The sequence below is a fragment of the Ranitomeya variabilis genome, chromosome 6, assembly GCF_051348905.1.
Source record: "Ranitomeya variabilis isolate aRanVar5 chromosome 6, aRanVar5.hap1, whole genome shotgun sequence".
NCBI lineage: Eukaryota > Metazoa > Chordata > Amphibia > Anura > Dendrobatidae > Ranitomeya > Ranitomeya variabilis.
In genome coordinates, this window is record NC_135237.1 from 158,105,270 (window position 1) to 158,129,517 (window position 24,248).

Genomic DNA, 24,248 nt, shown 5'->3' on the forward strand with positions numbered 1-24,248 from the left:
AAGTTCAAATCACCCCCATTCTCCCCTTTCAAAATAATAATAAAAAAAACACATATTTGGCATCACCACGTTCAGAATCGCCTGATTTATCAAGCTAAAAAATAGTATGTTCAGTAAGCGGCATAGCAAAGAAAAAAAAAGTTAAAACGCCAGAATTACTTTCTTTGGTCGCAGCAACATTGCATTAAAATGCAATAACAGGCGATCAAAACATTGTATCCACACCAAAATGGTATAATTAAAAACGTCAGCTTGGCACGCAAAAAATAAGCCCTCACCTAGCCCCAGATCACGAAAAATGGAGACACTATGGGTCTCGGAAAATGATGCAATTTTTTTTTTTTCACCATTTATATAAAAAACCTATACATGTTTGGAATCTCTGAACTCATAATGACCCGGAGAATCATAATATCAGGTCAGTTTTAGCATTTGGTGATCATGGTAAAAAAAAAAATCCCCAAAATAGTGCAATTTCAACACACTTGGAATTTTTTTCCCGTTTTCGAGTACATGATATGGTAAAATCAATGGTGTCCTTCAAAAGTACAACTCGTCCTGCAAAAAACAAGCCCTCACATGGCCATGCTGACCGAAAAATAAAAAAGTCATGGCTCTGGGAAAGAGGGGAGCGAAAAACAAACACAAGTTACTGGGATTTGCTGCTGGAGGTCAGTCCTGACAATATTGCTTTATCTTTTCAGCCAAATCAATGCAATGTAGGATGCGCGTCTTCTCCACCGTGAGCTCCTCCTGGGATACTTGGCCCAGAAGTTTTTTTGCAAACAGGTTCTGATCCTGCATAAACGGCCCGACAGAAGCACGAGGGGCTGGAGGCAAGGTGTCCATGATACCAGACTTAAATGAAAATTTGACTTTTTTCTCACGCTTCAAGCCTGGAGCCCTTTCTTCAATCCATGTGAGTGGTCTGCAGAAACCAACAGAGCATTTTATTAAAGCAAAATACGGTACTTTATACATACAAACATACATACACACACACAAAGACTCCTTTTCCCCTGCAATAAGTTTATTGAATATCTACATATTTTTAAAGATCGGGCCTCCCTATTTATTAAAGGGAACCTGTCACTTGATACATGCAGTCTGATCTGTGGACAGCACAGTTTAGAGAAGCAGAAGCTGAGCGGAGTAATAATGTATATAGGTTTGTTTTAAAGATTCAGCATAACTTGTACTGTAGGTAGGGCCACCCACTGCACTCTTCTGCATACAAACAACAGGGACTTCAATGAATTAAAAAAAAAATCTCACAAAAGTATATATCAATTTGATCAGCTCCTCCTGCCTTATAATATCTGGTCTGCAAATCAGATACCATTCACCAACACGACATTTTACATTGATGCCCTATCCTAAGTATAGGGCATCTATGTCTCATCAGCCGGGGTCCGGCACTCAACCAGCTGTTATCAGTGCCAGCGTACCATATTTTTCGGACTAGTAAAAAACTGGAAGAAAATAAAAGCGCAATAGGGTCTTATCTGGGTATAAGGAGATAAATTCTATTCAAATTTACTCACCAGATCAAGCCCTTACACAGGCTCATAGTAATGTAAGCTGCTGCAGCTCCACCAGTCTTCTCGTGACCAACCAAAGTGAAAAAACAAAATGGGATGAAAGGGTAGATTCTTCTCTGCGCCGCTTAATAGATAGAAAATCCAAAAATAGGTAATTCAATGAAAGAGTGGCTTTATTCAACGCACTTCGGAGCAACAACGCTCCCTCATCAGGACGACACACGGAATGTACCTAGTTTCGTGTGGTATCCTGATGAAGGAGCCTTGTTGCTCCGAAACGCGTTGTATAAAGCCACTCTTTCATTGAATTGCCTATTTTTGGATTTTCTATCTGTTAAGCGGTGCAGAGAAGAATCTACCCTTTCATCCCATTTTTTTTTCCATATTTTTCGGACTATAAGATGCACCTTGATTTTAAGAGGAGGAAATTAGAAAAAAAAAATTAAAGCAAAAAATGTGGTCAATTCTATACTAATAACCCTTATCCTGGTATGCATGGCCCACTCATCCCCTATCCTGGTATGCAGGACCCACTCATCCCTTATCCTGGTATGCAGGGTCCACTCATCCCTTATCCTGGTATGCATGACCCCCCATCCTGGTATGCATGACCTCCCATCCCCTATCCTGGTATGCAGGGCCCACTCATCCCTTATCCTGGTATGCAGGGTCCACTCATCCCTTATCCTGGTATACATGACCCCCTCATCCCTATCCTGGTATACATGACCCCCTCATCCCTATCCTGGTATACATGACCCCCTCATCCCTATCCTGGTATACATGACCCCCTCATCCCTATCCTGGTATGCATGACCCCCCATCCTGGTATGCATGACCTCCCATCCCCTATCCTAGTATGCAGGGCCCACTCATCCCTTATCCTGGTATGCATGACCCCCCATCCTGGTATGCATGACCTCCCATCCCCTATCCTGGTATGCAGGGCCCACTCATCCCTTATCCTGGTATACATGACCCCCTCATCCCTATCCTGGTATGCATGACCCCCCATCCTGGTATGCATGACCTCCTATTCCCTATCCTGGTATGCAGGGTCCACTCATCCCTTATCCTGGTATACATGACCCCCCATCCTGGTATGCATGACCTCCTATTCCCTATCCTGGTATGCAGGGCCCACTCATCCCTTATCCTGGTATGCAGGGTCCACTCATCCCTTATCCTGGTATACATGACCCCCTCATCCCTATCCTGGTATACATGACCCCCTCATCCCTATCCTGGTATACATCACCCCCTCATCCCTATCCTGGTATACATGACCCCCTCATCCCTATCCTGGTATGCATGACCCCCCCATCCTGGTATGCATGACCTCCCATCCCCTATCCTGGTATGCATGACCTCCCATCCCCTATCCTGGTATGCAGGGCCCACTCATCCCTTATCCTGGTATGCAGGGTCCACTCATCCCTTACCCTGGTATACATGACCCCCTCATCCCCTATCCTGGTATACATGACCCCCTCATCCCTATCCTGGTATGCATGACCCTCCATCCCCTATCCTGGTATGCATGGCCTACTCATCCCTTATCCTGGTATACATGACCCCCCATCCCCCATCCTGGTAATGCATGGCCCACTCATCCCCTATCCTGGTATGCATGACCCCCTCATCCCCTATCCTGGTATACATGGCCCCCTCATCCCTATCCTGGTATGCATGGCCCACTCATCCCCTATCCTGGTATGCATGACCCCCTCATTCCCTATCCTGTTATAAATGACCTCCTCATCCCTATCCTGCTATCCTGGTAAGCATGGTCCCCCTCATCCCCATCCTGGTATATATGGTCCCCCTCATCCCCATCCTGGTATATATGGTCCCCTCATCCCCATCCTGGTATGCATGGCCTCCTCATCCCCATCCTGGTATATATGGTCCCCTCATCCCCATCCTGGTAGGCATGGCCTCCTCATCCCCATCCTGGTATATATGGTCCCCTCATCCCCATCCTGGTAGGCATGGCCCCCATCTCTGTCCTGGTATGATTGGCTACAACAGCCTAAAAACCATCAGAAATGACCCACACTATTCATTGCCCCAAAATATGTTTAACTTCCACTATGCTATGGAGTCAAGAAGACGCATGCCTTCATTGTCTGTTCCCATTAGTGACACACAAAGAGGCGCCCATTCCAGCATAGGGATGAAGGACTGGCACTAGGCAATAAGTGAAACAATTCATACAATGACTGGACACTCACCTATTATCTGCAGTAGTGAAATTTGCAGTTAGCTTGGAGTAGTTTTCCGCTTTATTCTCTTCTTTCTTGGCTGATGTAACAGATAAATGTCCAAAAAGATCAACCAGCCATGTTATCCTGGCAATGCCACTGAAGGAGGGGAACCCAAACTTCTGTTCTTCTAGATGTCCGCCTAAACAGAGGAAAAGTGATGGTCAAAAACACTTTATTAAGGGGAGAGAAAATCCTTTCTAACTTTTGTGAGACCCATATTAAATAATTACATCCTGTAAGTCTACAGTAAGCCATGTACTGTATGCAGCATGAAGGGATGGAGCACGGTGGGCTTTTATAACATTGCAGCAATGATATGGTCACACTGAGCACTAATGCACATTTTCTCTAATTTCCCCTTAAACAGAAATCTCCTATCACGTAAAAGTGGCCATTATTTGCCCTTGTTTTATTCACAGCGTTCTCATGAATATTCTGCCTTTTATTATTTTTTTGCCATATGGTTCCAGAGGTCTGGGTCTCTTTATGCTAATGTTTATGGTCTTTACAAAGGGGCCTGGCTCACAGGGTAATTATGCAAAGGAGCCAAAAGACACACCCCCAGGAAATCCATTAAGCCATGCCCCCTTGTAAAGACCATAAAAATTATCACTAAAAAATAGGACCATATCTCTGACACCATATGGCAGATTAAAAAAGAAAAAAGCAGAATACTCAGGGGCGCAATGGTAATCAAGTAAGAGCGAAAGCTGGCCACTTTTAACCTGGTGACAGATCCCCCTTAAAGTATTTGACCTCAAAAAATATGTTTTTTTCAAACAATAAAATAACATTCTTTTATTTTTATGATGAAAAAGGCCAAAAAGGTCAGAACCTGCCTTGAACAGTACTGAGCGACATCAGATAGGCTGTTTCTAATTGAGTCCTTGTATAAAATCGGCAGAATCTTTCCCTTGCTTTAAAAAAAAGATTTTATTTTCCCAGGCCAGCTATCATAAAATCTGGGGTAGATAAATTCAGTACCCCCCGACTGCCTAGACTACATTTCCTTCAGATTGGCCCTTTATCATCTCAAATCCATTTCTTGGGGGCCTCTGACACTCGACAGGATCACAGTAGAAGCAGCTGATTTTTTCCTCTTGTGCTATTGTTGGATTTGTTTGCACTTAGATCTGTTTAATGTACGACCTCATTGTACAAAACTTCTGTGCACTGCATATGATACGTTGACAGCACGGTGGCTCAGTGGTTAGCACTGCAACCTTGCAGCGCTGGAGTCCTGGGTTCAAATCCTACCGGGACACCATATGTTCTCCCTGTGTTTGTGTGGGTTTCCTCCGGGTTCTCCAGTTTCCTCCCACATTCCAAAGACATACTGATAGGGAATTTAGATTGTGAGCTCCATCGGGGACAACGATGATAATGTCTGTAAAGTGCTGCAGAATATGTTATCGCTATATAAATAAAGAGATTATTATTATTATCCTTCTACATTATTTCAAAACACTCTTTTTCGGTGATTCCTTTGTGTCTCCGTTCATACTTAACCCACACACACAAATGATACACCATTTGAAAGGTAAACTTGCCCCCTTCAGCAAGAAAATAGCCAAACAAACCACACATCCACAATGTTATCACAAAAAACATTAAATTTCATAAAACTGCAGTAAGGAAAAATGACCTGCAGGTGGCACCACACTACCACAAAGCACAATACCACAAGGCTGAAACAAATCCGAACATTTGCGTTGGGGGCTTTCGAGCTTGCCGAACTCCTTGCCCAGCCGATTTCAGGCAGGTACATATTGAATATATGCTACATATGTGGAAGTAGAATAAAAGTAAAACATTACCTGTTTAAGACTTCAGCTTTAAAACTGAAGATATAAATGAATGCAGCCTAAAAGGGACCGGACAGGTTCTGAACCATCAGATTTTCCGTATTATTGGACAGTCATTGAAAAGTCTATCTAAACAAGATCATGCTATATAAGCAGAGAATAATAAATAAATAATAAATAAAAGGTTTCAAATTAAAGTTGACAAACAGCCTTTGTGCGTTAGGCAAAAAAAATTTTTGTCATCTTTTACATTTGAAAAATTACAAAAAGAAAAATGGGCTGATGCAAAAGTTTGTGCACCCCTGGAAATTTGTTTGCTCACATATCTTTGACCAAGGTTTCAGACCTTAATTAGCCTGTTAGGGATATGGCTTGTTCGCCATCATTGTTAGGAAATGCCAGGTGATGCAAACTTCCCAGCTTTATAAAAATCCAGCCTCCTCTAACCTTGTGCCAAAAAACAGTAGCCATGGGTTCTTCTAAGCAGCTGCCTAGCACTGTGAAAATGAAAAGAGTAGAGGCCCACAAAGCAGGAGAAGGCTTCCAGAAGATAGCAAAGAATTTTCAAGTTGCCCTTCCCTCAGTTTAAAATGGAGGTCAATATAAGATCTGGAATACCAAGCAAAATTCGTATGATTGCTAGAGAGGCAAATCAGAACCCCTGCTTGACTGCAAAAGACCTTTAGAAAGATTTAGCAGACTCTAGAGTTGTGACACATTGTTCTACTGGTCAGAGACACATGCACAAATATGGCCTTCACGGAAGTCACCAGTATGGAAAAAAATCTAAACAAAATCTGATGCATTTTGGAAACATGTCCTGTGGACCGATGAGGTTAATATAGAGCATTTGAAGACAATGATCATAAGGTATGTGTGAGAAAAAAAGGCACAGAATTTCAGGAAAAGAACGTCTCGCCAACTATTAAGCATGGGGGTTGATCAATCATGCACTGGGGTTGTGCTGCAACCAATGACACGGGGAACATTTCACGGGTAAAGGGAAGAATGGATTCAATGAAATTTCAACAAATTCTTGATGTAAACATAACACCAGCTGTAAAAAAAAGTTGAAGTTGAAAATAGGATGGCCTCAACATATGGATAATAACCGTAAGCACATGTCAAAATCCACAATAGACTACCTCAAAAGGTGCAAGCTGAAAATTTTACAATGGCCCTCACAGTCCACTGATCTAAACACCAAAGAAAATCTGTTGCTAGACCTCAAAATATCAGTGCATGCAAGACAACCCAGGAATCTCACACAACTGGAAGAATATTCCAAGGAATAATGAATGAAAATCCGTCAAACAAGAATTGATAAACTCTTGGCTGGCTAAAAATAAAAAAAACATTTACAAGCTGCAATACTTTCAAAAGGCAGTGCTACTAGGTACTAACCATGCAGGGTGCCCAACCTTTTGCATTGACCCATATTCCTTTTTGTAATTTTTAAAATTTAAAAAATTACAACATACATTTTTTTGGCCTAAAATAGAAAGGAAATGTGTCATCTTCAACTTTAAGCCTTTTAGACAATTTCATCTTCAACTTGCTTAAGTGTTCACAACAGTTAATTTGACCAGGGGTGCCCAAACGTTTACATGCCACTGTATGTGTTGTAGTGTAAGCGTATTTCATCCTGCTTCATCATGTAATTTCCTAATAAACTTTATTTCTGAATAAAAAAAACAAAAGCTAAGGTAATGCATCCACACATCTTACACCTCACAAATCATTTAAAATCCCTTAGAGATGGGCAGAAACCAGGTACAATCCCCTTAAGAGCCTCCTCAACATCAATGAAACCCAACCAAATTTAGACCATACTTTATGGGCAAGCTATAAGCTTATTTCCTTAAAGCGAACCTGTCACCAGGTTTAGCAGATATAAGATACGGCCACTGCCTTTCAGGGCTTAACTACAGCATTCTATAATGATGTAGATAAACCCCCGATCCGAGCTGAAAGATAAGAAAAATAAGTTTAATTATACTCACCGGGGGCGGTCCGGTCCGACGGGTGTAGCAGGTCTGGCGCCTCCCATCTTCTTGCGATGCCGTCCTCCTGCTTGCATCATGGCTCCCCGGCACCGCGCTCATGGACCTACCGTACTTAATTGTGGTGCTGCAGAGATGGAACTGCCCTGACCATTTCCAATAGTGGATTTACGCCTTATACAGTCACCCCCACAGCTCAGGTACACTGTAACTGTTTTTGGTGATGCCTTTTCCATTAAGAGGGGCATACGTCAAGGTTGTCCCTTCTCCCCACTACTCTTCCTACTTGTAAATGAACCCAACAGTCAGCCTTCGCCTCAACCCAAACATCCAAGGAATAGAAATTGCATCCGTCTCTCATAAACCAATGTCTTCAGATGACATTATGCTTTTACTCACCTCTCCTCAAACTTCCTGTCCTACTTCAAACTATCTAGCTTCGAACAAATATCTGGCCTAGAGGTTAACCAATCAAAATCTCAAGCCCTGAATATCTCCCGCTCGCTCCTATAATAGCACAATTAACAAAACACTATTTTTCAGTGATCCACAAATCAACTTTATTACCTTGGTGTAAAATTGACAGCTAACCTTGAATCCCTCTTCACAGCAATTTACTCTCAAGCTGGTGTGTAAAGTCCCCTCACGTCTTCATATGTGGGGAAATCTGGACCAAATATTCACAATTCCTTATCCACTTCTGTACGAAGCCGGGATGGGCGGCATCTGTGCAGTGTCATACCGGAGTCAGCGCGTGCGCATACGTATGGTCTTTACCAAAATGGAGCAGGATATCAGGGATGTGCACGCGTGGACTCCGCCACCACTTTATTGAAGAATTCTACTACAACGTCAGCGTAGCAATGCGCACTCGGCGGACATCGCCATTATCTCTATGGCCGACGTGTGTGCACTGCTATGTTGACGTTGTAGTAGGTTACTTCCATAAAATGGCACTGGAGTCAGCGACTGCGCATGCCGTGATCTAAGGCGTCATTTTCTTGAAAACATTGTATATGCAACTTTGTACACAGTCCTCAAAAAAATGGAGCTGGATAGCGCAGTATGGGCACGTGCTGACTCTGGCGACATTTTACCGAAGTATTGTACTACAAAATTAAACATAGTGCTGAGCACGCCTACACTCTGGCGCAATTCTAATACGCCAGGAGAGGAATACATTGACAACACCCGACCTACAAAGTCCAGGCACGGTGCGACAAAATTACAAATAAACGGAAGGAAAGCAGCCAGGGGAGTAAGACATGCATAGGACCCCTCTCACAAACTCCCGCAGAAACAACCGCTACAGAATTACACCAAAAATGGGATTTGCAAAGAAGTTTTTGCACACTAAAAAATAATGTTTTCAGCTAATACTTTAATAAAATTAAAAAAATGCTCACCACCCGGATGTAGAATGGGTTCAATAGCTACGGTAGTTTCTTTTATATTCCTAGCGACTAAGCAAACTATAACCTCAGCTTGGGAAAAAGGGACTAGACTTAACGGCAGTTAAAAGGCGATTAGCTATAATTACAGATAATGTATCTAAATTCAAGAGAATCTGGTTACCATGGTCAGTATATTCCAACCACAACCCCTTGTCCTCACCAACACTATGTCTGCAGGCTTCCATCAACACTGATTCCCCTTAATAAATGTTCATCTAAAAGATTGATCTGGTGTCCCCATCAGACTTCACCTCCCTCATCTCACCTCCCTTCTATCTCGCATCCAGCATTCTCCCCTACTGTTCTATTCTCCGTGTTTTTACTCAGTCTTCTATATTGTTATACTTTATATATATATTTGCTATGTTTGGTCTTTAAACTTTCAATAAAAAATGTACAGTTTTAGAAAATGAAAGTTCCCTATCATTTTGTGTCCACAGCTCCTATGCAGGAGCATGCATCTCCATGGTAAAAGACAACAGAGGAAACTGTATAGTCTGATCATGAAATCCATACTAGTTGCTATTTGTCATCTATCAAACGTATATTCACAAAAAGCAGAGAAAGGATGGACGGGAATTTCACCTCACGGGGGTGGATGGTCTATTAAGTATTAAGTGACTTAATTTTGTTGAATCAGAAAAAAGATAATCATATAAAGGCAGACCTAACCTTTAGTATTTTATTCTGCACCATCTAGACGGAACATATAACTTACGGGTGTGCTCCCTCCTATCTACTGCTCTGCCTACGTAAGTACATGAAGCACGGTATGAACAGTACCATGTGTCGCTCCCAAATCGGACATTTCTAGTTCTGATTACCAGTGAAATGCAGGACGCCCTCCACCAGTTCTTTGCCTTCTACTTCTCTTTTTAGCTGCTTGAATTCTTCTGTAAGAAGCTCAATATGTTCCACATGTAAGACTTTACCTGCAGGACACAGGAAAGGAAAAAACACAGTTAATCCTAATCCCACATTAAAACTAAATATCAGACCTGTTATGTGAAAAAGCAGATTCAATTCTTAGCAATTTAATAAAACTGTATGAGCCCACTCCAGAGAGACCCTTCTCATTAAGGTTCCCTGCCCTGTAGGGTGCGTTATTGCCCAGAGACCACCAAGTCTGCAAAACAGCAACCGCAGGGGATGACACCCTACAGTGACTTTTACGACAAGACCGCGGTCTGTATATGGGACCTGTTTGGAGACAGGAGTCTATTTCATCGGCCCACTTGCATGCAGTGTTGTGTGGCATTCTATATAGATGTGGTGCTTATGGGGGTCAGGGCCACTGGGGCTTAGCCTTACCACAGGGGTACTGACCGGCTTCTTCCCCTGTTGGAGCTGTGTTATAGTGGTTGGAATAGATGCCTGATCTAGTGCCAAATTTCAAGTGGTCATGTCTCTGTGGTCAAAGATCCTTACATTGCACTGACCTGGAGGCTTGGTCTAGCAGCATGGTGGGGATCTGTGGTCCCGTTCGGTCAGGTCATGGGGCTAATAATTGGACAAGCATGGAGTCACAATGTCTGAGTGCCCATAAGCCAGGTATATACAGAATTATAAAGATGCTGCACGTTACACTAGAGTACCTGTCTTCTTCCCATAATAGAATGTGAAGTCCAATAATAATCCAGAAATATAGGAAATGCTCCACTACCAGGACAGCCCCTTCTTAAACTAAATATTTGACTGCGAGAAAATAAACCTATACTAGCCTCTCGTGCCGGCTATGTTCCAGTTGTGTCAGCACTCGCGGTCCCAGGACTGGATGCGGTGGAATGACATGTGGGTCCCGGCGCCCAATCAGTGCTGGCGCCACTGTCTCCACCTTAGTACGAACTGAACATGAAGAGGAAGTCCAGGCTGCAGCTGATCTCGACTTCCTCTTCACGTTCATTTCGACAGGAGATGAGCACTGTGACGCCAGCGCTTATACAGGGCAGGGCATCATGTGTCATTCCACCATATCACAGTCCTGGGACCGCGAGTGCAGACATCGCTGGAACAGAGCCAGAACGGGAGGAGAGTATAGGCTTGGATATTTTATCAGGTCCGAACATTTAGTATAAGAAGGGAGTTGTAGTTGTCCTAGTAGTGGACAATCCCTTTACATAATGACATTTTGGCATGCCCTACAATAATACATAGTAACAACAGAAACAATAGGATTAAAGAAACAATACTAAAATATTTATCTCATGTCTAATGAAACTGAGAAATAAAAGTATGAAGGACAGCGAGTTCCACTAATCCACTGATTACCTTTCTGCTCGGCCAACTGCCACAACTCATGTGCCGCTTGTGCAGACAGGGCCATGGGATACTCCACAAGAACATGCTTGCCGGCCTCCAGGAAACTCCTTCAAAAAGTAAAAATGAAACAAAATTACTGTTAAGTAATAAATATATCGCTTTACTTTTCTGTAGTGCCATCATGAGTGAGATGAAACACGCAATGATAGTTACAATATAAAAACTTTTAATAAAAAAATACATAAAATATCTATTATACAAATCCAAATCAACGCTTTATTGAAAATTAGATTTATCTGCAAAATTTACAAACTTTTTGCTGCTTGCAATAAAACAATGAAAAAAGAACAATTTAATAAACAATATAATAAATGGTTTCTCCAAATTTTACCACAAAATGCCGCCGGGGAAGCAGATTGTCAAAAATTCTTGAGTGACTGCAAATTACCTGCCACAAGATCTGGTGGCGATAAGCACTGAGCTTTTAGTTTGCACAGTAAGATACCTACTAACTAACTATTCTGTAGATCTCCATGGCTGGACTCCTTCATATACACCTGTACTGACCAAAAATAGAAAGCTCTGCTCTAAGTCACCTCTATCATGCTCAAAACCATATACACAAGCCACAGAAGTTTGGGAATTGTGCTGGTTGGAACTATTCAGGCACATAGATTAGTGGTATATCTTGAGGAGGAAAAGTCAAACCTTTGGCAGAAAAAACACTATTCCTACAGTGCAACATGGTGGCGTCTCAGTGTTTTCTGGGGCTGCTTTGCTTTCTCCTGTAGCATGTGATGGCAAATGGATTACATTATCAGGAAATCCTAAAAAAATGTAATTCCTTCTGTGAGGAAGCAATAACTTTGGTGTCATTGGACCTTCCAACAGCTCAATGACCAAACATATCTCAAAGTCTGCCAAGTTTTGCTCTCAGAAGTCATGGGAGATTCTAGAGTGGTTGTCAATCGCCTGACTAGAACCCCATAGAAAATCAATTAAGGGATTTGAAGAATATTCGTGAACCCAAAAATATTAGTGAATGCCATTGCCTATAAGGAAATGCCTCAGAAAAGTTTCCAGAAGCTAGTGTCTACTTTGAGAAAGAGCTATGTGCGTGTAACAGCCGTAGGCTCATTACCTGCTGAGTGGGGTTCTTTTTGTATACATCTAGAACCTTGCAAAGAAAAACAGTATCATACTACGTGATAAGAGCCAATCTACCTCATGTCACATTTGAACGCTTTCATACATTATGAACCACATGTGTGAATACCGTCTCTATTCCAGAAAAGGTTCATCCTGTCTTTGGTAATGCAGAACTTATTTTCGACTATATGGACTTTCTGAAGCTGGTGTCTAGCATCACGCTCACCACAGGTAATAACAGCCAATGGGGCTTTATGAAGTACAAAGACGCTTGTCAAGAAGGGGTTGAATAATTCTGAGACTGCAGTAGTAACAGTGGCATTTTGTGTTGAGTTTGAAGAAACCTCTTGTGATATCAGTTGTGTTGAGCAGTAAAATTGCCCTTATATCATTGGTTTACTGCAAACAGCAGAAAGATTGGACATTTTGCAAGGAAACCTAATTTGCAATGGGGGTTGTATCGTTTTGATGCAACTATTTGTAGCAATAAATAATGTCATTTACTTTTAGAACCAATATCTGACATTTTCTTCCATTTTTTAACGAGCTAACCACATAATTAATCAGAAGCGTTGTCACAGATCTGTAAATGAATGTCTTTGACCTCCACATTAGGGTGGGGTTCCACTATGCCACAGCCTTGTGCTGCCAAGTACCAAGTGGGGGCAAATAACTGCACAGTTTTTCAGGCTACTCCTCAGTATTACCACCAACTTGTGTGAATGTTCGCTCTCACTGGGGAACAAGACTTTAACCGAAGTGGTACCAGCATTATGGATCCCTGCCACAAGTCCTAAGCAGTATTATTAATACACACACTTGTTATTAATCTGTAAGCCAAATTCAGTAGTGGAACAATACTGATGTAAAATACTGAATGTGTGAATGTGGCCTTACTAGTGTACCTTGTTTTACCGAACAGAAAAGGGCAGATTGCTGCGTCTTCCTACAGAGCAGTGTGTCATGGTATACATTGTAAAGTGGGACCCATAGGTAACACATGCAGTGGTGTATACATCACGGGATTGGCCACGCACTATATGTATACCATATATGCTGCTGTGAATAGGCATGGAGTGAATACATTTCACCAACACCTATACACAGTACAGCAAACTATCAGGACCTAAGAGATTTGTGCCATTGATGTATGTAATCGTTAAAAAGCACTGAGGCTATAAAAATACTTTGTCCCCTATTCTATAAAAATAATATTTTATTAGATCAGTCTTCAACCATGTTCACAAAGAATGGATGTTTGATAGCCTGGAAGGACGGAAAGTGTAAGTGTACACTGAATAGCAGTAATCTATGTATTGCCTGGCTGTTACATTGTGCGGTATTCAGTGGTTTATGCAATGTCAGTATTGAATATAGATGCCGAGGAGCCAATACTTGGCAAGAACATCAATGGCCAATGATCAATGCTCAGTCTGCAGAGCAGCCAGCAGATGAAGCCTCATTAGACCCGTCGATAAAAAGAATCAGAAGCTCAGCTGCCGACTGATGGGGGTCCGATTCCTGAGACCTCCCCCCTCCCCACTGATTGCACAAAATACCGCTCTACGGAGCACAGTTGTTTTATGCAGTGGTGAATGAGCTCAATACTAAGTCTATGGGTCCGTCACTCCATCTCACAGGGCGGTGAATGGACTTAGACTTACTATTGAGTCCATACACCGCTCTGTGTGCATGCTGCATGCCAAAGCTGTGTTCTGTGTCATCAGTGGGGGTCTCGGGATCTGGACCCTCACCGACCCTTGTAGTGACTATTTTATACATAAAAAAATAGTATAATGACACTCACACCTTAAACAGATGTTATAACCAGTGGCTTTCCTGCTTTGTGCACTGCAGGCATCCAGCATTAATCAATGACTCATCTGAGTAATGCTGGCCATATTCATTAGGTGGCCATCGGCCAAACCCACGTTCAGCGGAAGGCTCTCACTCTCCGACCTCTTATAAATGTGCACTCTTGGTTCAGCTGAAAGTAAATGTGTTTCAGCAGAAAGGAACTAAACTGCTGCCAGAGTCCATTATGGATGGCTTATCTCTACAGGAACAAAAGGACAGGGCAGCTCCATATCCTCAAACCCAATACCGATAGGCTGAAAAAGGGGGTACCATATATAGCAAACGAACCCAAAGAGAAAAACACCCCTAAAAAATACTTTTATTAATGATAATTACACACCAATATATGTTAAATACATCCAATTAGAGATAATGACTGGGGAATCAAGGTAGTGGTCTTATGGGGGTGGAGGATGAAAAACGATGAAAAAATAGGTGTAATAATATACCTATAACTCCCCCTAGTAGGCCCTAGAATCTGATGGCCTACCTAACAGTGGAGGTTGGCACCCTAATATTACAATGTGGCTCCCCCGCTCAATGACGGCTCTCCCTTCAATCCCTATTCTATACAAAGGACATGCAAAGCAGAATAACAGAAGTATACTTGGGTCCAGATGGATCCAGTGCATCTGGGTCAGGTTAAGCTCATCTAGCCTCTAGACCAGGGGTGAGGAATCTTTTTTCTGCCAAGGGCCATTTGGATATTTATACCATCCTTCGGGGGCCGTACAAACTCCACCCACAAAGTACATCCTGACTCTGGCACTGGTTTCAGGACGTAATCTTTCATTGCATGCCCTTCAGTGTTCAGTAGTGAACACTGCGTGTGTGTGCTAACAGAACAAGAAGAAATTAATGAGCTGGTTGTGATCAAAATACACCTCCCTGCACAAGAATGCGGTCCCTAAGAATCTGCTCGGGGGCCTGATAAAAGGTCATCGAGGGCCGTAAATGGCCCTGGGGCCTGAGGCTTTCCAACCCTGCTCTACGTAGACATATGGGTCTCTATTGATAAGTACACACAGCCTAGGTCTCCGCTAGTGTGGCCTAGGTGAAAGATGGATCTTGGCTTGTTTAATAAATGACAGCCTGTCATATAGACTAACAATCTACAAGTACTAGTCTGGCAATCAGTATAGGAAGAACCACTGTTGCATGGAGATCAAAATTTCAATGTAGCAAAAAGGCTATATTCTCAGCCTACTCAGATAATGCTCGTAGGGAGACAAAAAAGCACAGACAAGTAGGATAATACCCCATCAGATAAAGTGCAGATGTGCTCAAAACAGTTCATAGCTCAAAAGCTAAAGGAGGATTTAGGCCGGGTTCACATTAGCGTTTCTGTGCGCAGCGTCTGATCCGCATAGATCCGTATGCATACATATCTTTAACAAGGTGTACACAGGGACATGCGTTTGCATGCATTCGTTTGTTCAAGATGAATCCCTTATCCCAGCTATAGAGGTAAACTCATCCTGGTCCCGACGCGTTTCTCCCCATCCGTATTACCTTGGGGGTTCATCAGGGGACTTGCATGGTGAAGACACCTAAATAGGTATGAACGCTGGGGACAGGCTGTCTGCCCACCCCGAGATTATTCTGTGCTGCGGATGTCAGGTCCCGGAATTCTTAAATAACAGGGAACCTGTGCTGATTACCCACCTGATAGAGCCCGGTGTGTCAAGTCGCTGCAAACAACCTTCTTTCATGCTTTATAAGTGATGGGTTGCCTGCCATGATACATGAAGTCTCCCCTGTTCATAGAAACTGGGGGACAGTGGTTGAACTGATACAGTGCCTTGCGAAAGTGTTCGGCCCCCTGGAACTTTTCAACCTTTTCCCACATATCATGCAACAAGTGGAACACAATTGTGAAGTTGAACGAAATTTATTGGTTATTTTAAATTTTTGTGGAAATTCTAAAACTGAAAAGTGGGACGTACAATATTATTTGGCCCCTTTAACTTAATACTTTGTTGCGCCACCTTTTGCTGCGATTACAGCTGCAAGTCGCTTGGGCTATGTCTTTATCAGTGTTGTACATCAAGAGACTGAAATTCTTGCCCATTCTTCCTTGGCAAACAGCTCGAGCTCAGTGAGGTTTGATGGAGATCGTTTGTGAACAGCAGTTTTCAGCTCTTTCCACAGATTCTCGATTGGATTGAGGTCTGGATTTTGACATAGCCATTCTAACACCTGGATACGTTTATTTGTGAACCATTCCATTGTAGATTTTGCTTTGTTTGGGATCATTGTCTTGTTGGAAGACAAATCTCCATCCCAGTCTCAGGTCTTTTGCAGACTCCAACAGGTTTTCTTCAAGAATGGTCCTGTATTTGGCTCCATCCATCTTCCCATCAATTTTAACCATCTTCCCTGCCTAAACCATGATGCTGCCACCTCCATGTTTGACAGTGGGGATGGTGTGTTCAAACATATAGTTTGGCATTGTTGTCAAAAAGTTCGATTTTGGTTTCATCTGACCAGAGCAGCTTCTTCCACATGTTTGGTGTGTCTCATAGGTGGCTTGTTACAAACTTTAAATGACACTTTTTATGGATATCTTTGAGAAATTGCTTTCTTCCTGCCACTCTTCCATAAAGGCCAGATTTGTGCAGTGTACGACTGATTGATGTCCTATGGACAGACTGTCCCACCTCAGCTGTAGATCTCTGCAGTTCATCCAGAGTGATCATGGGCCTCTTGGCTGCATTTCTGATCAGTCTTCTCTTTGTTTGAGATGAAAGTTTAGAGGGACGGCCGAGTCTTGGTAGATTTGCAGTGGTATGATTCTCCTTCCATTTCAATATGATCGCTTGCACAGTGCTACTTGGGATGTTTAAAGTTTTGGAAATAATTTTGTATCCAAATTCGGCTTTAAACTTCTCCACAACAGTATCACTGACCTGCCTGTTGTGTTCCTTGGTCTTTATGATGCTCTCTGTGCTTCAAACAGAACCCTGAGACTATCACAGAGCAGGTGCATTTATACGGAGACTTGATTACACACAGGTGAATTATATTTATCATCATTAGGCATTTAGGACAACATTGGATCAATCAGAGATCCACAATGAACTTCTGGAGTGAGTTTGCTGCACTGAAAGTAAAGGGGCCAAATAATATTGCCTGCCCCACTTTTCAGTTTTTGAATTTCCACAAAAATTTTAAATAACCAATAAATTTCGTTCAACTTCACAATTGTGTTCCACTTGTTGATTCTTCACCAAAAATTTACATTATGTTTGAAGCATGATATGTGGGAAAAGGTTGAAAAGTTCCAGGGGGCCAAATTCTTTTGCAAGGCACTGTATGCAATGGCGCCGCTATAATGAAGCAAGTTGAGCACGTCGCCTCAAGTGGCATCCAGTCCCTCAAAACAGGGGGTGGCAGCGCGGCGCCGCCCCCTGCAGTCAGATGTGCCAGGTACTAGCCATGAGCATGAGGCTGTGTCACCAGCAGGAGGCGGCGGGGATGCCGGGCGCGGTGCTGCCTCCTCACACTCTAACTCGTCCAGTTATTAGTCAAGTACTGAGGGATGGGGTGGGAAAGGGGTGAGCGGCCCCACCCAGGGAAGACGAGCTACTTGTGATTGAAGTACAGCCTGTGGGCGGGACTGTGGCTGCTCGCCTGCTACAGATAGCTGCTTGGTTTTCCTGGGTGGGCGGTGCTCGGTGTCTGCTCTGCTGTGGGGTGAGGCAGTGCTAAGGAAGTGATGGAGGCTCCAGGCAACAGGTCTTCTCATACTACAGGCTCCATTGCCCTGCAAGCTGCTCAGCGATGCTCTGTACATGCCCCTGGAGCAGGTGAGAGGAGCTGCTGTCCCCTGTTCTCTTGTGCCTCCCTCTGTTCTCTCGTGCCCCCCCTCTATTCTCTCGCCCCCCCCCCCCCTCTGTTCTCTCGTGCCCCCATCTAGTCTCCTATGCCCCCGGTATTATGCGCTTGTCACTGTCACTAGACTATAGCAGTGATGCCAGCAGGGTAAATCCCAAGTCGTAAATTCCTTCCTAAATATGACAATGGTACCAGTCCCCCCCTGGCTGCCTGCTGTGTGCCCTCTTTGGTATACACCAGGTAAGCACAGGAGCCGCAGGCAGCAGGAGACTGTGTGACCATGAAGGTAAATAGAAGAGGATGTGTTATGTTTGTATTGTATCCTGCCTGGCATTAAAGGGGTTATCTGAGATGGGAAAATATACAGCATATACATACTAGTTTATTTAAAATAAATCCTATACAGAGAGATATTGCCCTCCTGTCACCCCCGGGAATTCAGCCACAGACCTCTCTGGTGGTCGACTGCAGCTCTGGAAGTGATGACTGCACCATCTGGATGTCACAGAACAGATAAAACCTGTGATTAACTGCAGCGGTCAGGTGACTGTGAGGCTATGTGCACACGTATTTTTGAGGGCTGCGGATTTTTCCGCAGCGGATTTCAGAAATCCGCAGGTAAAAGGCACTGCTTTTTATCGCGGATTTACCATGTTTTTTTGCGTATTTTGTGCAGATTCCACCTGCGGTTTTACCCCTGCAGATTCCTATTATGGAGCAGGTGTAAACCGCTGCGGAAACCGCACAAAGAATCGACATGCTGCGGAATGTAAACCACTCCGTTTCCGAGCTTTTTTTCCGCAGCATGTGCACTGCGGATTCCGTTTTCCATAGGTTTACATTGTACTGTAAACGCATGGAAAGCTGCTGTGGACCCACAGCGGCGGATCCGCAATGTGTGCACATAGCCTTAGACGTTTCTCTGAAGGGGGGCCTGTGCCAGTCACCTGACAGTTGTGGGCTTTAATTTTCTCTTATTTTGCAAAATTTTCAAAAGAGTAAGGGATGGTCTTAAAAAATAAAATTAAAACCCCCCTATTACATTATTTAGTGATTCTCATTCGTGTCGGTGTTCCCCTCTGGTACCAAAAGTGATGTCAACCTGTGCATTATTTACATGACCGCTGCAGCCAATCACTGACCTCACAGTCATTTGCTGTACATAATAGTACGACCACTGCAGCCTGTGATTAGTGGGGGTCAAATGGTGAAGGCCCCTGCAATCATTATTATTTACTGTACATCTGAATACAGATCTACAGTATGTAGCAATTAAAGGGGTGTTCAGGGCTGTAGACATATTTCTGCACTCTAAGTGACTTCAAACTACTGAATGCTTGTAAAGAGTAAATGGAATGTAAATTGAATGTAAGTAAAGAGTAAACCAGATTTATTTATACTGATTTGACTATGGGGGGGGGAGGGGCGCCGTTTTGCAGTTCGCCTCAGGCAGCATAGAGGCTAGGTTCACCCCTGACTGTATGTTCTTTATTTACCACATTTCTACTGTAACCATGACACTGCATTAACTTTTATAACCGGAAGCACTGCTTAGGAGACGGTGGAACACATTTGCGTTCCATTTCTATGAAGCAGCGGATATAACATGGTTGTGGAGCGCATCTGTGTTCCATGTTACTGAAGCGGAGGATGTAACGTCACTACTGGACCGGAAGCACTCCCCACAGGTCCTGAACCTACACGCTGACTTGTTTGCAGCGTCTTGACACACCGGGCTCTATCAGGTGGGTAATCAGCACAGGTTCCCTGTTATTTAAGAATTCCAGGACCTGACACCCGCAGCACAGAATCATCCTGGGGTGGGCAGACAGATACCTGTCCCCAGCGTTCATACCTATTTAGGTGTCTTCACCATGCAAGTCCCCTGATGAACCCCCAAGGTAATACGGATGGGGGAGAAACGCGCGGGAACCAGGATGAGTTTACCTCTATAGCTGGGATAAGGGATTCATCTTGAACAAACGAATGCATGCAAACGCATGTCCCTGCAAACACCATGTTAAAGATATGTACACATGCGGATCAGACGCTGCGCACAGAAACGCTAATGTGAACCCGGCCTAAATCCTCCTTTAGCTTTTGAGCTATGAACTGTTTTGAGCACATCTGCACTTTATCTGATGGGGTATTATCCTACTTGTCTGTGCTTTTTTGTCTCCCTATAAGCATTATCTGAGTAGGCTGAGAATATAGCCTTTTTGCTACATTGAAATTTTGATCTCCATGCAACAGTGGTTCTTCCTATACTGATTGCCAGACTAGTACTAGGAGATTGTTGTCTATATGACAGGCTGTCATTTATTAAACAAGCCAAGATCCGTCTTTCACCTAGGCCACACTAGCAGAGACCTAGGCTGTGTGTACTTATCAATAGAGTCCCATATGTCTAGAGGCTAGATGAGCTTAACCTGACCCAGATGCACTGATCCATCTGGACCCAAGTGTACTTCTGTTATTCTGTTTTGTATGTCCTCTGTATAGAATAGGGATTGAAGGGAGAGCCGTCATTGAGCGGGGGCGCCACATCGCAATATTAGGGTGCCAACCTCCACTGTTAGGTAGGTCATCAGATCTTAGGGCCTACCAGGGGGAGCGTTAGGTATATTATTTACACCCATTTTTCATCCTCCACCCCTCATAAGACCGCTACCTTAATTCCCTAATCATTATCTGTAATCAGGTGTTTTTAACATATATTGGTGTGTAATTATTATTAATAAAGTATTGCTTAGGGGTGTTTTTCTCCTTGGTTTAGTCAGCTTCATAGCCTGCAGTTGGGGGAAGGTCAGGACTCCCCATACACGAGATCTCCCACTGAATATCGCAGGTTTGTCCGCTATATGAGTAAGGCAATTGGCCAGCTTGACTGAAAGGAGTATTGGCAGACGGGCATCAGGGTTTACCACTGGCTGCACAACTTACCTGAAAAAAGCACAAGTATAATGAAGAACAGCAGGTCAGGTCGGGATCAGTTCACACCTTTATTTGTGAATTCTGGTTTGTTCTAGGACAGATTCATTTCAGAATGAATGCAAATGGAGACATTGGGGAATTATGCTAAATGGTGTGTGCCACGGATTCATCGAGACGGTGAAGTTCACTCCAGTCTTGATGAGAGGCCGTGCTGGAATCAGATGCTCCCGATTAATGAGGAGGCGCACACCCCTTCATGAATCAGGAGCAGCAGGAGAATGGCGTACATCTCTGTGTGCACATTGCCACAAATCCTACTCTAGTACTTGCTGGAGTAAGATTTGTGGTGTAGCAAACACTGTCACTCGTCATGAATTTGGCAAGTGGTCATCACAATGCCCGTACCACCCCAGCTCAAACCATTTTGGCAAAGCTGAGAGAAACTTGAATAAAAATGCCAAAAGTCATAAGATGTAGGTGCGACAATGAGTTGTGTCTAAATTTTGAAACTTTTCAAAACTTTTATGCCAGATTACTGGGTGAAATGCCAAAATGATAAACTCCTTTTTCTCTTCAGTACTTACACAAGAAAATCCCATGACAGACGAGATGATCAGGGGTGCTAGGAATTATCCAATAAATGTCACCTGCTCTACCCAGCAGGAAGTACAGCACTGCCTCAAAATCACTAAAGTTGACAAACATCCGGGGCTCAGATGGTATCACTCCTAAGTACTGCAAGAATTAAGTACAGTCATTGATAGACCATTATTTTTGATATTCACAAATTCCATAGTAACAGGGTCTGTACCACAGGGCTGGCGTACAGCAAATGTGGTGCCAATATTCAAAAAGGGACAAAATCTGAGCCTGGTAATTATAGGCCAGTAAGCTTAACCTCTACTGTGGGAAAATCCTGGAGGGTTTTCTAAGAGATGCTATGCTGGAGTATCTCAAAGACAATAGCCTCATGACCCAGTATCAACATGAGTTTATGGGGGATCTGTCTTGTCAAACTAATCTGATCAGCTTTTACGAGGAGGTAAGTTTAAAGGTACCGTCACATTAAGCGACGCTGCAGCGATAGCGACAACGATGTCGATCGCTGCAGCGTCGCTGTTTGATCGCTGGAGAGCTGTCACACAGACCGCTCTCCAGCGACCAACGATGCCGAGGTCCCGGGTAACCAGGGTAAACATCGGGTTGCTAAGCGCAGGCCCGCGCTTAGTAACCCGATGTTTACCCTGGTTACCAGCTTAAAAGTAAAAAAAACAAACAGTACATGCTCACCTGCGCGTCTCCCAGCGTCTGCTTCCTGACACTGACTGAGCTCCGGCCCTAACAGCACAGCGGTGACGTCACCGCTGTGCTTTCACTTTCTCTTTAGGGCCGGATCTCAGTCAGAGCAGGAAGCAGACGCTGGGAGACGCGCAGGTGAGCATGTACTGTTTGTTTTTTTTACTTTTACGCTGGTAACCAGGGTAAACATCGGGTTACTAAGCGCGGCCCTGCGCTTGGTAACCCGATGTTTACCCTGGTTACCAGTGTAAAACATCGCTGGTATCGTTGCTTTTGGTGTCAAACACAACGATACACGGCGATCGGACGACCAAATAAAGTTCTGGACTTTATTCAGCGACCAGCGACATCACAGCAGGATCCTGATCGCTGCTGCGTGTCAAACTAAACGATATCGCTAGCGAGGACGCTGCAACGTCACGGATCGCTAGCGATATCGTTTAGTGTGACGGTACCTTAAGGCTGGACCAGTGGACTTTGTCTATATGGACTTTTCAAAGATACTGTGCCACACAAAAGGTTGGCTTATAAAATGAGAAAAAATGGGGCTTTGGGAAAATGTGTAACTGGGTTAACAACTATCTCAGTGTTGGCATCTGCACGAAATTGCAACTTGTTGCGTTCGGCGCAGGTCGTTGCACCATCAAAACGACGCATGCGGCGGCATGGCCTGCGTACCCAATGTTAAAGATAGGGTGCACATGCAGCCGTAGGCGGAGCTGAATGAAGAGGCGCAGCCGTGGGCGGAGCTTCACGGAGGAAGTCCGCATCCCTCCGCAGCCAGGCTAAATGGTGGTGTGAAACTAGCCTAAGAAGGATATAGCTGAACTAGGAAGCAGAGAAAAGCAACCATGGTTATTAAGGGAATGGGTGGGCCTCAAGGCCCCCGACAGATCAAGTTTTCAGGATTTTCTTAGTATTGCACAGGTTCTCGAGAGATTGTGTGGCAATGTCTGATGCCATAAGAATTCCATTACCTGTGTAATACTAATGAAGTCCTGAAAACACGATGTGTGGTGGGCCGATGGGACTGGAGTTTGGGAAACACTGGTCTGGATCAACATGTTCGGCTATAGGTTGAAGGTGACGGACTTAAGTCCACCTTCAACCTTAAAACTATGAATACTTGATGAATCTGGCCCTTAGCCTAAGTCAGCCATGGGCTAGCATAGATTTGTACTAGAATTTCCACTTTCTGGAGAGGACTGTAGTAAATTTTCTGGGCCGTGCATGCCCCCTCCTTCTACTAAGCGCCAACTAATTTTTAGAAAATTGCCATAAGAAGTGGTAAAATAATAAAAAGTCATGAATTATACTGTAAATATGGTCTGCACCATAATTTGAATCTTTATGGCAGAAAACTGGGGCAGAGGCAATGATAAATTCCTTTCATTTTATTTGTATCTGTTGTTCATTGCATGCCATAAAAAAACAAAAAAAAAAACCACAAAGTCCTTTTTTTAGCACGTTTTTGATGTTGTTCTGATGGAACGGCGGTAACAAAATGTAGCCCAGCAAACTGCACCATTTCATTTATTCCACGCAACTGTGGCTGCCACAAATAGACAGCCATTTCATCTCGACTATGACTGGGAAGACCCTCAGGGAGCTTTCACAATGTGTCCTGTGTCCCCATCGGGGCATACGTCCGAATTCCTCTGCCAAACGGGGTCCGACGTATGCACCGAAGGGCCATAGACTGTAATGATGCAGACAGAGCTAACATGCGCCCTGAAGTGCATAATTTCCATGTATATGCCTACAGGAGGGGGACACACAGGTGTAGCAGACTGCGTGTGAGTGTCCGCCTCCTGTAGGCATACAGTCCCAAAAATGATGCACG

General features: G+C 43.7%; 1 protein-coding gene across 2 annotated transcripts in view; it reads right to left on the bottom strand.

Moving 5' to 3' along the window:
• Positions 1 to 469: 469 nt before the first annotated feature.
• BLVRA (biliverdin reductase A) overlaps positions 470 to 24,248 on the bottom strand; it is a 42,549-nt gene continuing 18,770 nt past the window's right edge. For both annotated transcript variants that reach the window (XM_077269156.1, XM_077269157.1), the window contains exons 4-7: positions 11,339 to 11,436; positions 9,895 to 10,002; positions 3,776 to 3,947; positions 470 to 928 (exon numbers count right to left, since the gene is read on the bottom strand). In XM_077269156.1, the coding sequence (XP_077125271.1) occupies positions 673 to 928; positions 3,776 to 3,947; positions 9,895 to 10,002; positions 11,339 to 11,436 (634 nt within the window). In that variant the 3' untranslated portion in view covers positions 470 to 672. The remainder of the gene's footprint in view (positions 929 to 3,775; positions 3,948 to 9,894; positions 10,003 to 11,338; positions 11,437 to 24,248) is intronic.